The 17,388-nt window shown below is 48.5% G+C and overlaps 5 protein-coding genes across 5 annotated transcripts; all 5 read left to right on the top strand.

Annotated features, from left to right (window-relative positions):
- Nucleotides 1-897: 897 nt before the first annotated feature.
- N7462_010991 (putative transcription regulator (RTG2)) lies at nt 898-2,808 on the top strand (the record flags this gene model as incomplete). The annotated part of the gene is made up of 2 exons (XM_057082705.1): nt 898-1,019; nt 1,098-2,808. 2 exons carry the CDS (start codon nt 898-900, stop codon nt 2,806-2,808), a joined length of 1,833 nt encoding a protein of 610 aa, XP_056928060.1.
- A 955-nt stretch (nt 2,809-3,763) lies between these two features.
- Nucleotides 3,764-6,685, top strand: N7462_010992 (uncharacterized protein; the record flags this gene model as incomplete). The annotated part of the gene is made up of 10 exons (XM_057082706.1): nt 3,764-3,839; nt 3,892-4,217; nt 4,283-4,557; nt 4,616-4,818; nt 4,873-5,031; nt 5,101-5,198; nt 5,258-5,590; nt 5,661-5,843; nt 5,911-6,486; nt 6,620-6,685. The coding sequence occupies 10 exons, from the start codon at nt 3,764-3,766 to the stop codon at nt 6,683-6,685; spliced, it is 2,295 nt and encodes a 764-aa protein (XP_056928061.1).
- A 1,060-nt stretch (nt 6,686-7,745) lies between these two features.
- N7462_010993 (ferric reductase family protein) lies at nt 7,746-10,428 on the top strand (the record flags this gene model as incomplete). Its single annotated transcript, XM_057082707.1, has 6 exons — nt 7,746-8,164; nt 8,196-8,309; nt 8,345-8,686; nt 8,744-8,933; nt 9,159-9,233; nt 9,355-10,428. The coding sequence occupies 6 exons, from the start codon at nt 7,746-7,748 to the stop codon at nt 10,426-10,428; spliced, it is 2,214 nt and encodes a 737-aa protein (XP_056928062.1).
- A 1,221-nt stretch (nt 10,429-11,649) lies between these two features.
- On the top strand, nt 11,650-12,227 carry N7462_010994 (hydrophobin family protein; the record flags this gene model as incomplete). The annotated part of the gene is made up of 3 exons (XM_057082708.1): nt 11,650-11,959; nt 12,017-12,114; nt 12,171-12,227. The coding sequence occupies 3 exons, from the start codon at nt 11,650-11,652 to the stop codon at nt 12,225-12,227; spliced, it is 465 nt and encodes a 154-aa protein (XP_056928063.1).
- A 2,047-nt stretch (nt 12,228-14,274) lies between these two features.
- Nucleotides 14,275-16,253, top strand: sidI (putative long-chain-fatty-acid-CoA ligase; the record flags this gene model as incomplete). Its single annotated transcript, XM_057082709.1, has 4 exons — nt 14,275-14,689; nt 14,778-15,075; nt 15,144-15,523; nt 15,592-16,253. The coding sequence occupies 4 exons, from the start codon at nt 14,275-14,277 to the stop codon at nt 16,251-16,253; spliced, it is 1,755 nt and encodes a 584-aa protein (XP_056928064.1).
- Nucleotides 16,254-17,388: the final 1,135 nt, after the last annotated feature.

Raw genomic sequence — 17,388 nt, forward strand, 5'->3', positions numbered from 1 at the left:
TCGTCTCACAGCTTGGCTCGGGGTGGGATGCAACAGATGCGACAGGAGATGATCCCTGAACCGTGGGTGGATTGCCGGATAATATTAGTACACAGGCCCGCAGCGTTCCATACATGGACTACTTCTTCCGTTCTGTAGCCGAGATGGGCTCTCGCTGGACTCTGCACCGAGTACATGGGGTATATTCGGATGATAAGGTGTCGATCCCTCGAGGTCGTCTTTCCTTCCGTCGAGCGATTTGGGGTCAGAGGGAAACGCCCATCAGACCACTAGATGGCCTTGGTCTCGACGAAATGACGAGGCGAAACGAGACTGTATTTGTCTCGGCCAATGGTGGGCGAATTATGTCTTGGATGTATGTAGAATGTGGAATGTCGATGGGTGTGGCTGGGTAGAAGCTCGTCGTTCTTTTGGGGTGATTCAATCGAAAACGCCAGTCGCTGGAGAGGGAAAGTAAGCCGACATGGGCAACACAAGCACTTCCCAGCCCAGGGCTTCCGGCCGGATACTCGTCCCCGGCGTCACGAGTATGAGGGATACATCGCAGGCAATTTATGCAGATTTTCTTTGTCTCTTTCTGCACTCTAGGCGTACAGATCATTTTTCCAGCCTTGAGTTTTGGTATTTATTTTGTTCTCGTTCTTGTTTCGGGTGTTGCTTATGATAGCGGAGACAAGTCGATCCCCAAACGGGCAATTCCGTCTGCTGCATATGCCTCAGGCATCACTATGCTAGATTAGTCATCCGCGACGCGGTGGCAGAAAGCGGCCAGTGAGCGGTCAGGAGGACGGTCAATTGAGTGATGTCACCCACACTGCGATTCCAACCGCCCGCCCCCGCCACAAGCAACGCAGATGAAATGCGCCTGAGTCGGCCATCGCAACAGACGATTTGAAAATGGGCGGCGGCAACCAGATTCCCCTTCACTCAGTCTCAAGGGCTAGTTCAGACCCGAAATGCTCGACCACGGCGACATCCGACCAAAACTCTCATCTCCATGCAGTAGTGGACATGGGCAGGTAATAAATTGACGGGATGGACACCCATCCCTCTTAACCCCCAGGACCTTCATTGACAAGTCCCCTCTCCTTGTGCAGCAATGGTATCCGATGCTCAATCTCGGACCTGTCGGCCCCGACTACGCGCGTGATCCCCACTGTCCACTTTCATCGTGTCAATATCTCCCTCTACGAGGCCCAGATTGATCCTCATACCGGTAATCGCATTCCTATCCCTCGGTCCATCATCGACCATGTTGTCAGCGCGATCATTAGATTTCAGATCATCTGCGTCGAGATTGGCGTACCGGCCTCCAATATTCGCCTCATTGCTACCGAAGCCACCCGGACAGCCCTGAATTCTACGGCCTTCACCGACACGATCCTGAAATCTACGGGGATCAAGGTAGAGATGCTGCGCAAAGAGGAGGAAGGTATTGTGGGCGCATGGGGTATTGCAAGCAGTTTCTCCGACGTCGAGGGACTGGCACTGGATCTCGGAGGAGGGAGCATGCAAATGACTTGGATCATTTCACATGCGGGCAACGTTCAGATCAGCCCGCGAGGGTCAGTAAGCTTTCCCTACGGAGCTGCCGCTTTGACCCAGAAACTAGCCGACTTGAAACGCGGCAAGAACAAGGAGGAGGCTCGGAAGGCGAAGGAGCGCTTTCGCGAGGAGATATCCCGGAACTTGCGCACTGCCTTCAATCAGATCGAAGTACCAGACAGCCTGGTGCAAAAGGCCCACGAACAAGGGGGGTTCCCCTTATATCTCTCTGGTGGCGGCTTCCGAGGCTGGGGCTACCTTCTCCTATACCTCCATCAGACGCGAGGTCAAAACTATCCAATCTCAATCATCAACGGTTACTCGGCGCCTAAGGAGGACTTTGAGAACACTGAGGCCCTCGAAGAAGTCGCCCGGACGGCCCATGAAATTTTCCGTGTCTCCGACCGTCGGCGCAAACAAGTGCCCTCGGTGGCATTCTTAGTCAATGTTCTCGCCGAATCTTTGCCCCACGGGATCCGGGAGGCGCACTTCTGTCAGGGCGGCGTCCGAGAAGGGGTCTTGTTCCGTCAAATGCTACCGGTCGTCCGGCAACAGGATCCCCTGGAGGTGGCAACTGCTCGCTATGCGCCCTCATCGGCCCAGGCAATCGCGGCACTGATGTTGGCCGCTCTTCCCCGACCCGACGCCGGCCGATCCGTTCCTTCATCTCTCAGTCTCCATCTCGTTCAGGCATTTGCCAATGCCCTCTATGTCCATGCCTCCATGGCTAAGGAATTATCCTCTAGCGCCGCTCTCTACAGTACGAGCACAGGCATCCTAGCTTCGACCCACGGAATCCCTCATTCGCATCGGGCTCTCTTGGCTCTCATGCTCCAGGAGCGCTACGGTGGAGAACTGCCGCCACGCGATGTGGATCTCAAATCTCACTTGCAGGGTATTCTGACCCCCGAGGAAGTGTGGTGGACACGGTACCTGGGTAAATTTGGGTTGATCTTAGGTCAACTGTATCCAACAGGATCTATTGACACGTCGAAGCCACGCATCATTCCCTCTGCCCGATGGGTGACGGGGCTTGGCAAAAATGGAAAGAAAGATGGTCTCCAGCTAACCATTGCCATCCAAAAGGTCCAATATGACCCAACGCACCTCAAAGAGGAACTTGAGCGAGATATACAGAAAATTCACAAGGTCGGAAAACGTAAGAATTGGATTGGTGGCAAGAACGGCTGGGGCATCAAAGTCGTGGTGTCTATCGAGGAAGAGGATCTGCTATCCACACACCAGGTTCCAGCCGACCTGTGAAGTTTGACTCTGCAAAATTACTCTCACTCTTCCTTCAGCTGCATAGAAAACACCACGGCTACGATTTGGTATGGTATTAGTACTCCTCTCTTCTCAAATAAGGACAATGAAAATGGAGTCCCTAGCTTTCATCTTCCGTGAGCTTCACGCACAATAGATGAATACCCTCGTAGATTCGGCAAACAATATTTCAGACAATGGCGAGATCCACAGCCAACTAGTTTCGTCACTATTTACAGTAAGTAGAACATGGTAGATTCATTCCGGTAACCGCAGAAAGCTGTCTACCGACTCACCAACTCTCAAGACAGAAAACCAAGCTCCGAACAAACCTCTCTTGGGCATCACTATGGATTTTGGTCACTTGGTCTCTTCCTGTTTGGCCCCTGAACTCGGAAAAGGCCGTGTGTATAAGGCCCACTAAGTGGAGACTGGTTCAATTCACATCCATGCAAATAGCCACGGTGAAAATTTTGAACACTTCCCGGGTTTCCTGCGAGTTTGGACCTTATTTCTCCTCTCTTGATGGACAGGTTGACAACAGGAGAATCTCATTGATCTCAATACCAACCCCCTCTCCCTAAATTTGGCAGCTTAACAAAGAAATTTAGAAATAAAAAATAAAAAATAAGGACGTCACTCCAATTTGGCTGGTAATGAGATCTTTGCACAAAACAAGGACTTCAAGCCCCCTCATCGGCTAGGCAGACATGAAAACGCTGTCCTTACAGGTTCCAGTGGACCCATTTTTGAAGCTTTGTGGCCCCACGCCTTCGCCTTATAGGGCTGATGAGACTCTCGACTAGCAAATACGAATTCGAGCCGACCCAAGCCCCGAAATCAAGATGAGATGCGTATATGGTCGGGAACGATCTTATCTGATGCGGCGTATTTATCTGATCCTTCCCCCATCTTCTCTTTACCATCCTCTTCATTACTGAAGTCTCCTACCAATATGCCAGAGAACAAAGAGGCTGGTATCCAGGAGAAGGACATCGACCAAACGGCCGGGGCAGATCCCACTGACAGTGGTACGTGCAGAATTTTCAGTCTCCCTCAAGTGACAACACATCGGTCTTCTAGCAAATAGATATTCTGACACTCTCGCAGCTGAAACAGAGTCGCAAGTCGACGTTCTTCGGGCTGCTGGTGTAGGAATCGCCGAGGATGACCCTACGGAGCCTATCCTCACTCTCCGGATGTGGGTGTTGGGAGTAGGTTTCTGCATCATCGCAAGTGGATTGAACACCCTCTATACACTACGGAGTCCCTCCTTGACAATTTCAGCCTCGGTGGTTTTGTTGCTGGCTTACCCGCTGGGAAGGCTATGGGAAAAAGCCGTACCTTGTTGGAATGTCCCTCTAGGACGACTTTCTTTCAATCTTAATCCCGGGCCATTCAACACCAAGGTGAGCTTCCAAGGAAACTCATCCTGCATTGTGCAAATACCCGTACTGAAACATCCCGTTACCAGGAACATGTCTTGATTTACGTCATGTCCAATCTTAGCATCTATGTTCGCCTTGGAGCCGATGTTTTAACTGAACAACAGATGTTCTACGGGTACAAAGCTGGTTGGGGCTTTCAGGTTCTAATTACTCTGTCCACCTTCCTTATTGGTTTCTGCCTTGCTGGCCTATTCCGTGCCATCGTCGTGGTTCCGAAAGAGCTAATCTGGCCCGGTGTTTTGAGCGTGACGGCTCTGACCACAACTTTGCACAATATCAATCAAGACAGAGTACAGTCAAGGTATATTTCTCTTGAACTAATTGCAAAGTCCAATATCATCAGAGCTGACCACTTCTAGCTACAACACATGGAAAATTTCGCGTTATGCCTTTTTTTCCATGGTATGCTGCATCTCCTTCTGCTGGTACTGGTTTCCTGACTTCGTCTTTCCGGCTCTGAGCTATTTTAATTTCCCATGCTGGATAAAACCCGAGAATACAGTCGTGAATCAATTGTTCGGAATGACTTCTGGCATGGGTTTGATCCCTATCACCTTTGATTGTAGGTTCTGGCGTTTCCCTTGATTGCGGCCCCGTTTAGCTTACATGATGACAGGGAGCCAGATTTCGTACGTTGGGTCACCATTACTTATTCCCTCGTGGGCCATTTTAAATGTCTTTGTATCCCTCATATTCTGGATCTGGATTGTGGCTGTCGCTTGTTACTATATGAACGTTTGGGACACCGCCTACCTTCCGTTTCAAAGTTCTAAAGGTACGTATCTTTGGCCCATCTTATCATTCTTCCTTACGCTGGATCCAAGTGACTAAGAGGGCAGAATAGTCTATGACAATACCGGAAACACTTACAAGGCATCCAAAGTTGTCAGTGCCGCCACTGGATACAAACTTGATGTAGAAAAATATCTTGCATACTCGCCGGTAGGCACATAAAAATACCGTGTCAACGCCACATAAGATGCTAATTCAATAAGATCCAGGTCTATATGCCAGTCACGTATGCTTTAAATATGTTCGGCCTATCCTTTGCCACTCTCAGCGCCTTACTTGTTTGGACCATTCTTGAACATCGCCACGTGATGGCTGATGCAGCACGAAGGGTTCCTAGACTGGTGACGGAATCTCTATCAGGTAGAGCGAAGATCCATAACAAGGATGATTCCACAGTACATGATGTTCCAGTATGGTGGTATCTAGTCGGCTGTGCGTTTGCCTTGTTCATGTCGATTTTTGCAGTTGAATGTTGGGACGTTGAGCTTCGATGGTACGGTGTTTTACTCGCGTGCGCTGTGGCTCTGGTCTTTTATCCTCCGGTCAGTGAATGTCGTGCTTCTTTGAAGCAACTCCTGGTTCCTTCTTTTTTCTCACATATCACCCTTACAGCTGGCAATTGTTTATGCGACGTCCAATCTCAAAATTAATATTGATATCCTCTGTCGCATTGTGGCCGGGTTTGTTTTTGAGGGTAAAGTTTTGGCAAATATTTGGTTCTTTGATCTCGGATATATTACCACGATCAAGGGACTGTACTTTGCACAGGACATGAAGCTTGCCTACTACTGCCATGTGAGACATCTTCCGTGTAGCTTGCCTTGACAGGACACCCACCTATCAGTACTGACATTGCCTCAAGATTCCGCAACGTAAACTCTTCCTTGTGCAGTGCGCGGGCATGATTTTTGGAACACTCTCTTCTTTAGGTGTCCTCAATTGGGCCTTGAATCATATTAGTGGCGTCTGTACAAGCGCAGCTTCCAACGGATTCACTTGTCCTTATTCCAGCACCCATTTCAATACATCTTTGATTTGGGGCGCGGTGGGGCCGCGTCGCTACTTCACAAATCACATTGGTTATAACGCACTTCTGTATTTTTTCATCATCGGTGCGGTTCTCCCAATACCCGTCTATCTCTTGAGCCGCCGCTATCCAAATTCTCTTTGGAAGCGGGTCCATATTCCATTATTCCTTGGCGGATTGAACTATCTTCCACCAGCCACAGGAATGAACTACGCCAGCTGGGCGATTGTTGGTCTGACTTTTGGATGGCTCGTTCGGAGGCGAGTTCACGGCTGGTGGAGCAAGTACAATTTTGTGCTCAGCTCTGCATTAGATTCTTCTGTTGGAATTGCCGGTGTCATCATTTTCCTGGCCATATATTTCACCGGAGCAAGTGATCATTTCAAGTGGTGGGGTACTCAAGTTTACAAGGTATTTTCCATTGAGCCCCTTTTTGGCCCCCTTTTTAGCTCCTTTTTCTTTCTTTTTTTGGATTTTCCTTTTTTGGCTTTCTCTACTCGTTCCTTTTGCCGCTAATCTTGTTCTTCCTGCTGATTTCCTGCAGAATACGTGCGACTATAAAGGTTGCCCCTATCTCTCGATTCCTGAGGGCGGGAAGTTCGGGGTGTAGGAGGATCGTGATCCAGATGCAGCATCGGACGGAATCCATGGATATGATTTATCGCTTATCAAGGCCAGAATTCATGCCGTTTTTTTTTTCTTTAGCGAAACTTGATCATGCTATAGGTAGAGCGAAGCCTTCGGGCTGTCAAATACTCTAGTCAGTATCATTTTCTGTCATAGTCTCGGGCAACGATTGGTTCGGCCTTCTTAAAAGATGATAGCGAATGTATGTAATCAACACGACGGTTATCTATGATTAGTACAGTAGCTGCTAACTCACTACCTACATGCCAAATTAGTAGGCTCGAACACTAGTCTGGCGAAGCAGTTAGGTAGGATCGTCAACATCAACCACCAAATCGTCACATGCCACGGCACAAGTAGAAGGTTCCAGATACGCATTTGAGGCTACTTTGCCTAAAAAAAAAAAGAGTGGGAAGGGGGCTATTCGGAGTACTTGGTCTGAGGAGGTTATCGTAGTAACTACGATACAGCAGGTCTAATCTCTTTTCTCGTAGTTTCCACACTATAAAATATATATTGTGGACGACATACCTTACCAAGTAGTCAAAATAGGATACAATGCTATCAAAAGCACTATTACTTCAGCTCCCCAGCGTAGGTTGTATTGGACCATCCTAGTTACAATACTGCAGCTACAATACTGCAACATTAGGGTCTATTCCGTAACTGCCAGATAAATTCCCAATCGATGAGGCGCCTTCACTCCCTTCCGTTCGCTCCCGGGGACATTGTCACGTGGCAATTATCAATCAGATAAGATGGCCACCAGTTTTGAGACTTTTTCATTGCTACCGACGTCGGAGGCTCAGCTAAGCAATTAGAGGAAGCGAATATTCTATTTTACAAAAGAGCCAGATTTTTTTGAGCAGTCTTCATATTTTATACTGTTCTCTTACGAAATCATTCGGCTCTCAGATTTTTCTATGGTCACTCGGTGGGTCCAACCAGATCAGGCGGTGCGATCATCGGCACTCTGCCATTTCTCCTCATCTGCTCCGCTCACCTCTCTGGACAGACCGGCCTTCCGTCGCCCAACACCTGTGATGGGGGTTTTTGAATGGTTACTCATCGCACTCATTGCATTCAGCGCGAAGGCTGAGGTACTGCCAAAAGATGAACGGTGTGTAACCGCTGTCTACTCAGCATACAACTACATATCCTTTGTTGGCTTACCGGCGAGGGGGATGTGGGATACCCGATGCCAAAATTCACTGAAAGTGACTTCCATCTATGCTGCATCACAAATACACTGTCACGAGAAAGAACTTGCAATCGGCCTAGCGCAACTGGCAGCTTTATGCCAAGAATTTGGCCATCTCGAACTACTTTCGAGAGACGTCGTCGCTGAGAATTTGACCGATGACAGGATTCGTACCATGCGCATTGTTGATTACCTACAACTAAATCAAGGAGAAAATGAAAACGAACCAATCCTGATCTCTTCCTCTTATTTCAGTCTCATGTTCAATACAATAGTATGCTTATAATCACAGACTCCGTTGCAAGGCTTGGCTTTTTACTGACTTGAATTTTTCTCTCGCCAGGATTCGTGGCAATTTGAAAATTGGTCACATCATGCATTTGGGTAGGGCTCAGTGGAAAATTATGTGTTTAAAAAATGCGCTAATGCTTGTCGAACCAGTTACTTTGGTTATGCTTATTGGTGCATTATACTGGTCTTAGGGATCTCATACCGGCTATGGCGTTGGATTCTCTTCAATCATAGAGGTTATCACGTAGGCCATGGTATAGAATCCAATATTCATCCTCTGAATTGCACATGGATCGCTTTGCCGTGGCTAAGGCATGCTTTCCATTGGGTACAGACTCACCTGATTATCTCTCCTCCACTTGCCAATCAAGGACGGAAATTCATCGGTCATACATTTTCCACTCGAGCAGAGGCACTTGTGGTGGCCGGATTCTGGATTATCAGCATCACCCTCAGCTTCGTGGGGTACCGAACTTTCCCAGGAAATATTTAGTATGTCCGCCGTGCCCAGGCTAAAGCGATATGTCCGCAAACCGCTGACACATATAGCTGGCCGGATGTCACAAGTCAAATTCTACGATATTCTGCAGACCGAACAGGGATCATGGCTTTTGCAAATCTCCCCTTGCTATGGCTGCTTGGTGGCCGTAATAACATTTTGATTTGGGCAACTGGGTGGAGTTTCGCGACTTTCAACACATTCCATCGCCATGTGGCCCGTATAGCCACCTTACAAGCTGTATTCCACTCCCTTCTCTATCTTGCCATATACATTCGAGGTGAGTGTCGATCAATCTTGTCAAGGCTATTTCCCATATAGTCAAGCTACTCACTGTTAACATCACAGCCAATAAATTCTGGAAGGGAATCTCGAAAGTTTATGTATTGTGGGGAATCTTGGTAAGGATCCCCGCCTAATAGCAACGGATAACGACCATCATACAGACACTCACTGGGATACTAGGCATCTGTCGTCATAATTTTGGTGCTGGTCACCTCTCTAGACCGCATTCGCTTCGCAAATTACGAATTATTTTTGGTAACACACATTATTTTCTCCATCTTGACCTTGATTGGTTGTTTCTTGTGAGTTCCCCCGAGTCCTTTTTCCATAAATAACGGCTGCTAAACCCCGACCAAGTCATACCATTGTTTTCGAGGGTCACGAATATTGGAAGTATCTGTGGCCTTCTGTTGCAGTTTGGTTGATTGATCGAGGAATAAGGATTGTTAGAATATTGTATTGCAATATTCACGTCGGACTTTCCAGTCAGAATATGATCCGTGTGACAAAGAGTCAGATGACATATGATGAAGCGGCAGACGTGATTCGGTTAGAAGTGACTCCTGGCACCGATTTACTTCGGCCTAGTCCGGGCGATTATTACTTTCTGTACCAACCATTACGCTTGATAGGATGGGAAAATCATCCGTTCACGGTTGGTTCTTGGACATATCAGTTAGTTTCCAGGAGAACTTCATCAGGTCTGTTCACTGCACATGGCCAGTCCACGGAGGTTGATCGGGTTCCCCTCCTTCCGGAGATCTCTCAAAGACATGAAACACAAAATATGACCGAGGAAACATTCGAAGATATAAAAGTCTTAAACCTTAAATTGGTCTTCTGGATTCGGCCATATAATGGTTGGACAGGGCAGTTACGACGACAATGTTTGGGTTCCAAAGTCTCACCGGTCGATACAACGATTCTTTTGGAGGGTCCATACGGACATAACTTCCCTCTCTGGCAATATGAGTCGGTGTTGATGATTATGGGGGGGACAGGAATTGCATCAGCCGTGCCATATCTTCAAGACCATCTTCGGAGATGTGCTAAAGGCCGAGATGAGACAACAGGAGAAAAAAGTCGGACACGAGATATTGAGCTGGTATGGACTGCCAAACAATCAGCTTTCATTCACAACGTCGCTCAGCGAGAACTCGAGCCTCTTCTTGGCCGGAATGACTTTAGCGCCTCCTTCTATACAACTCAACCCGAAAACGAGTCTTTCGAAGACTTACATGAACTAGGGTACATTATCCAAACTGGAAGACCCCATATTCAGTCACTTATTATGAGTCGTGCTTGTGATGCCTCGTCTGTCGGCGTAAAGCTGGCTATTCTCGTCTGTGGACCCTCCGGAATGGCTGATGAGGCTCGTGCAGCGGCCTCTTCAGCTATGCGACAAGGTTACCGGTCTATCAAGTATTTAGAAGAATCATTCGCATGGTAGGTGAAGGGGACCAGCTGTCATTGCATTAACTGAGTACATGATTTGTGTTGGCAATGATCTTTGGTTTTCAGGGAGACTTGGCATAAAATCCGGAAGTGGATTTGGAAGGCCTTTTGAAACCAAAAAGAAATTTCGACGCACGCATTGGTTGTCGCTACGCTATTCGCTGGATAGGTTTCAGTTACTCAATAATTTTGCTCAATCGACAGATCGATCTCCGTGGAACTGGTTGAGGGAAGGATGTACAGTGCGGGGTGTAGAAAGGTGACCATGGATGCGTGGTGATGATGCAGAAGACTCCTCCCTGCACGCCCCTGCATGAATTTATTGATTCCAAATACGAGGGTACCGGCGAAAAATTTCAGTCTCATATTCTGGCCTATCCAGTTCCGGAATCTACGCCGAATTTAGATCTCCCGAATTCGGGCTCCTCGAGAACATTCACCACGAGTCAATTTCAGTATCCGCACAGAAACGAATATTGAATGAACTGATCGGGCGGTTCGTCGTTTTTCTTTATTTTCTTAGTGGGCGATCGTTCGTACCCCAGATTGATAGATCAGATCCATCGCCGATCGGTACGAGAAACATTCACCGGCATGCACATTTCAAAAGCAAAATATTGCTCACAGTGAGTTGATCTTAATCACAACAAGGCAAAGCCACTTCCAATAGCTCAGTGCCGTGTAACCTTTGCACGATCCACTTTGAAGCGTGAGCTCATCCATTTCGAGGGTATCGCGACCGGCAATTTCAATGATCGACAGGGACCATGAACCCTGATGACCCAACGAACCTGTTCCTGCAGCCACAAGACTCAGTCGAACATGTACGACGCCATTGCGCCTGAACAAAGCCGTCAATAACAGGGGTTTTTTCGCTGAACTGCTTTGGAGCGTTCAGCAAAAGGGCAATAATCTTCGCTACCAGCAGGGTGGCCCGAGCTATTGATCTCCAGCTCTGTGTAATACGAGAGCATTCAGGGCTACCTGACGATTCTGTCTGTGTCGAAAATACCCAATCTCAAATCCACATTCGAAGAAAATAGGGGGCTGGACACAAAGGAAGAAGATATAAAAGAACCAAGAATTCCGACGGCAACAAGATCAATTCCTCATCCTCCAGTTCATTCACTTCACTAATCAGCTTCCTTCCTCTACCAAGACTCCTAGTCACTCTTTCGATTGATCGCTTTTTGCATCTTCCAACAAATCCATCAAAATGAAGTTCTTCGCCACCGCCATCCTCTTCGCTGCCACCGCCATGGCCCTTCCTGGGTCTGGCGACGGTGTTGCTAGCCAGGGCAGCAATGTCAAGTTCCCGGTCAACCACAAGACCACCATCTCCCAGGCTCAGGCCAAGTGTGGCAATGATGCCAAGGTCTCGTGCTGCAACAAGGCGACCTACACTCACGACATCAACACTGCTAACACCGGTCCCCTCGCTGGTGTCCTGCAGACTGCCCTCGGTGGTGGTCCCGGTGGTGACGGTCTCGGTCTCTTCGGCCAATGCAATGACCTCAGCCTCAACGGTAAACAAGCTACTCTATATACGCTAAAAACATGCAGATCGCTGATAAAATCAATAGTTCCCGTGCTTAACGTCGTTGGTGGAGGCGTTGACCAGCTGATCAACCAAAAGTGCAAGCAGAACATTGCATGCTGCCAGAACTCTCCCTCTCAGGCGGTATGTCTCCAGCTCAATCTCTTTTTGACCAGAATTTCCGCTAATCTTATGAACAGAACGGTAACGTTGTTGGTGTTGCTCTGCCTTGCGTTGCCCTGGGCTCGCTCCTGTAAATTTATCACCGAGCGGCCCTCCCCCAGCAATGTAATTATGAGGCCTACCATGTGCGATGATTTGGAATGGTTTCTTCGGGGTGGAAAATGCAATGGTTACAAGTACATATTTGTACACTTGAAACGCCCGGGCAAGGGCCTTTTACTCCGGTTCACTGAAGTCATGTAGTGTTGCACCTACACTTCGTGTACCATGTCATTCGTTCTTCTCTCGTTTGTCGTCACTTTTTGGGACGCGCAATTATGTACCTATCTCATTTGTAATAGAAGGTCCTTGCTGCATTCTGTCAAAATTGACCTCGTATTTTCAAAGAATAGTTTCCCTCCCACTCCGTGACTTTCAATAGGCTAAAAGATGATCTCAGCTACTAGTTGCCCTCAGATCCAATACCAGAAGGAAAAATTGAATAGCTCGATGGCTATACGTGAGTTTATTGTTGTTGCAGAACATTGAGAAGTAGGAGATTAAGAATATTGCATGTTCGAACTCGCCCGGATATTCTTCCGGCAAACTCAGCGTTCACGCCTGTTGATATGCCTTAGACGTGATATAGTAGAGAAATCATATCTACATGTACCCATGAACTCTTCTTTCAAATTCTGAGCACATAAGATTGATACATATGTACATACCCCCTCGTTCATTGCTATTTTTTTTCTTTTTTTACCAATTTCGCACAAGCCATCATCCTATATCAGTATCAGGAGGCATAATCTTGGCATGGTGGAGCAGAGTGGATCAAAATGCCGACACCGGGCTGATTGATTAGATGCAATCCATAAATTTAACTTGAACCTATGGAGGGGTGCAATTACGGACCCTGCATGGAGAGCAACAGAGTTCCTGACGGAAGCGATGCTTGCACAGGTGATCCGGAACAACAGCCCGTGACCCACTCTTGATCCACGCCTCAGGGAAGTGGGAGACGTTCAGGCTGATTTGGTCGACTGAGACAAAGGGCACGTTTCCAGGGCCCATACCTGCTCCCAAGCACTTTCTTTACCTCAAGGAAAGAGAGGAACTTTGCAAACAATAATTATTATCTGATCCGACGGGGCGCCACGAGGACGATTTGGGCCTATGAAAGTGGATCACCATGACAAGCGAAGGTCGTATCCCAGTAAAGTATGACAAAACCGCTCCGGAGGAAAACCCACGCTAGGAAAGTTAACCAGACGATCTCCGCCACAATTCAACCTGAACCCCCTCCAAAATTTCATCCGGAGTGCGCAGAACCGAGATAGTACCGAATAAAAATTTCTGCATGTGGTACAGGGTGTGGGGATTCGTAGTGAGTGAAATGGTTAGCAGTCGGAAAAGTGCGCCGAACTCGGTCTATTTCCTGGATATGGTTCCAGGTGCAAACGGTACCCTTTGGACCTGAGATACCCCAGGAAATTTCAACACGTAGGAGTAGATAGTATTGAAATTGACATCCGCCGACCAGAAAACTTCAACTAGCCGATCTCGATCATCCTTTCCAATGAACACAACTTCGTAGACTTCTAAAAAATCGTGGCAATTTCTAGGGTTTGAGGGCCTCGGGTTTTTTTCTCACAGGGCAAGGATAATAAATAATTCTCGTGGCCCTCGCTTCCTTGCGTTCCGTGACGTGGAGTGGAGTCGATACGCCAAGCGGTTCCAGAATTTATGTATAATCACTTGAAATCCCATCATCGAATAATAATACCGAACAAAGAATCAGCATACAAACAGAGGTACATACAGCCTATCGTTTCAGTATATTTACAGGGTGGCTCCCTAAATACCGTTTGTAGGTTCCAGGCCTGAGCACAATGGAGCCTTTGACCATACGCGAAGTGGGCCGCTCCACCACCAAGGCGTATCTGATTGATCTGATTGACGGACGTCCCGGATACTATCTGATCTGATACGAAAATTATCGTCGCGGTATCGTCGGCTGCTTCGACAATGAATAATAATTAAGAAGCAGTAGCAGCCCACTATGCGCTCCGTCTTCCCGAACCCACGCATTTTCTTCCATCCTCGCTTTTTTCTGCACGCCATCCCCGGTGATTGTTGACCATGGCTACCCCTCGGAGTGTTCAGAGGTTGCAACAGACATTGTCTCATGTCCAGGCGCCGGCTGCGCCGCTGCAGTGGTCGATTGTCGCGGGCCCGACGCAGCCCGACCTGTTGGACATCACCCTAGGAGAACTGCTCACGATACAGGCGTTACAGTATGGCGACTATGAATGTTTAGTATTTCCATGGACTGGAGCGCGATGGACCTATGCCGACTTGAAAGAGGAGGCTGATCGTCTTGCACGAGGAATGTTGGCTATGGGCATTCAGAAAGGCGATCGCATCGGAATCATGGCGGGCAATTGCGAACAGTACATCTCTGTTTTCTTTGCTGCCGCCCGGGTCGGTGCCATTCTAGTTGTGTTGAATAACACCTACACTCCGTCCGAGCTCTACTATGCGCTCAATCACACCGGTAAGCTTCTCTGCCATTTTTCCAACCCGTTTTGTTGGCTGAGGATGCTTTTGCTGATAAATAATCCTTCTTGGAACCCCACCCATAGACTGCCGACTGCTCTTCATGACACCACACATTGGACGCCATAACCTCGAAGAAGTCCTAGCTGAGCTTGGGCCCAAGCCCAAGCAGAATGGCACCTCGAAATCCTTGGAAGAAATTGTGATCTTACGTAAAACATACCAAAATTTCACCATCTACGAAGAAGTGATCGGTCGTGGTTTATCGCAAGCGCCTCATGAGCTACAGGATCGCGAAGCCGAACTGAGGCCTAGTGATGTCTGTAATCTGCAATTTACCAGCGGCTCAACTGGAAATCCTAAGGCGGCCATGTTGACACATCAGTAGGTTGTCTTTATCTGTTGCGAATACCGCTTTCTCAGCGATGCTGATATGTTCGGCTCCTCCTCAGTAACCTGGTGAATAACTCACGATTCATTGGCGACCGCATGAATCTCACGTCTTTCGATATTCTGTGCTGCCCACCCCCACTATTCCACTGCTTTGGGCTGGTCCTAGGCATGCTGGCAGTGGTGACGCATGGATCCAAGATTGTCTTCCCCAGTGAGACCTTTGACCCCAAAGCGGTACTGCACGCGATCTCAGATGAAAAATGCACTGCTCTGCATGGAGTACCAACAATGTTTGAGGCCATTCTAAGTGTCCCCAAGCCTCCTAACTTTGATACCTCCAATTTGCGCACCGGAATCATTGCTGGCGCACCAGTTCCCCGGCCTCTCATGAAGCGATTGTTGGAGGAGCTAAACATGACCGAGTACACGAGCAGCTATGGTACCAGTCCCCGTTTCCTTCCCCTCCTCCAACTTCTGCTGCACCCTCTTGCTTACACAGCACTTCAGGGCTTACCGAGGCATCTCCCACTTGTTTTAATGCCTTCACGACCGACAGCATCCACACCCGACTGACGACCGTCGGCAAGGTTCTGCCTCATGCGCGTGCGAAGATTGTGGATGCCAAGGGCAATATCCTACCCATTGGTCAGCGAGGCGAGCTATGCATTGCAGGGTATCAACTTACCAAGGGCTACTGGCATAATCCAGAAAAGACTGCGGAGACTCTCGTCACCGACGCAGACGGCGTGACGTGGCTGAAGACCGGCGACGAGGCCTCGTTCAACGAGCAAGGGTATTGCAGTATAACCGGCCGCTTTAAAGACATCATCATCCGTGGTGGCGAGAACATCTATCCACTGGAGATTGAAGAGCGCTTGGCTGCCCATCCACATATCGAGCTGGCCTCTGTTATCGGCATCCCCGACCAGAAGTACGGTGAAGTCGTTGGTGCGTTCATCCAACTTGCGCCAGGCCAAAGCCGCCCGACTGATGACGAGCTACGATCCTGGACTCGCGAGACGCTCGGACGTCACAAGGCACCGCAGTTTGTGTTTGTCTTCGGTGAGGAAGGAGTGCCCAACACGGTACCTGTCACGGGCAGCGGAAAAGTCCGGAAAGTGGAGTTGCGGCAAATGGCGACCGCGGCGCTGGCGCGGCGAAGCCGTTAGGTGGTAATTATAAGTGGACTGCCAGCTTGCTTTTCCGAAGTTAATCTTGTATTCAGCTATGTATTGCTTTTGCTTTTTACCCGCTGCCATCTTGATAGAATCCCACCCCCACTTCCCCAAAAAGATATTGTGTTCTTCGCTCTTCGCTCTACGCTCAATCTTATCAGATGCCAGGATTCGTGTCCCCTCCCACCTCATGCGCATCGGAGAGCCCACACCGCTCCGATACGGCGCTCTGTACGTCACTAGTAATGCTGACGAAAGGCAAATTGCGCCATTTCTTTTAGCGACTTGGCGGGCCCAGCCGTCCGGTCTTTCCCGGGTGACGGGCAATCAGATTAGATGACGATCTTGTCTGATCCGCGATCGTGCCGTGATTGGATCAACTGTTCCCTCCACTGGTAATACAGTGACGACGCCCGTTTCCACGGTATGGGTCTTGGCCTGGTTTCGAACGGTACCCGGCAGTTCTCCGAGTACCGAAGTCCCTCGGACACTAGGAACCATTCAGAAACGGTGAGGTAAAGCGCTTTGGGGGGGCATCGGTCAACCAATTTCTCAGTTAATCTAGTGAGTGCTCCTGGACCTGGTGATATCAGTTTCATAATCAATATTTATCCCAGTCATCGTCCTGGATGTCACATCTACACCGTCAATGGACATTATTTGCACCCTCTGCAAAAAAGCATAGCACACAGCTTAGAAAATTCTAATTTCTAGAGTTGTGAAAATTTGGTGGAGTAATATTAAGAATCAACATGCAAGACAAATAATCAGACTTTGGAATCCCATTTCTAGCGTCTCAGTATCGAGCTTCAATGGCTTCCCCGGGCCATTGGAGCGGGTCAAACATCACAGCCGTATAAAATTTATCATAGGCCCATGCTCTTTTCCGATCCTGCCTCACGTCCCTCCATATATTGAAAAGGTTACCAAAAAAGGGCGCCCAATGAGTTCGAGTAATCTGGATCCAATCACTACAAAGAAATCATGACCTGGGCTGGGCTTCCAAGTCAGGTACACTGAAGCAAACAAGGACATCGGCTCCACCGGTGGACATGACGCTCGCCCTGTTCTAGCCAAGACCAGCCCCTTGTTCTTTCGTACGGATCACGTTGTAGATGGACAAATATTG

Source organism: Penicillium macrosclerotiorum (genome assembly GCF_028827735.1).
Source record: "Penicillium macrosclerotiorum strain IBT 26536 chromosome Unknown utg000011l_segment0_segment0, whole genome shotgun sequence".
In the NCBI taxonomy this organism is placed as follows: Eukaryota; Fungi; Ascomycota; class Eurotiomycetes; order Eurotiales; family Aspergillaceae; genus Penicillium; species Penicillium macrosclerotiorum.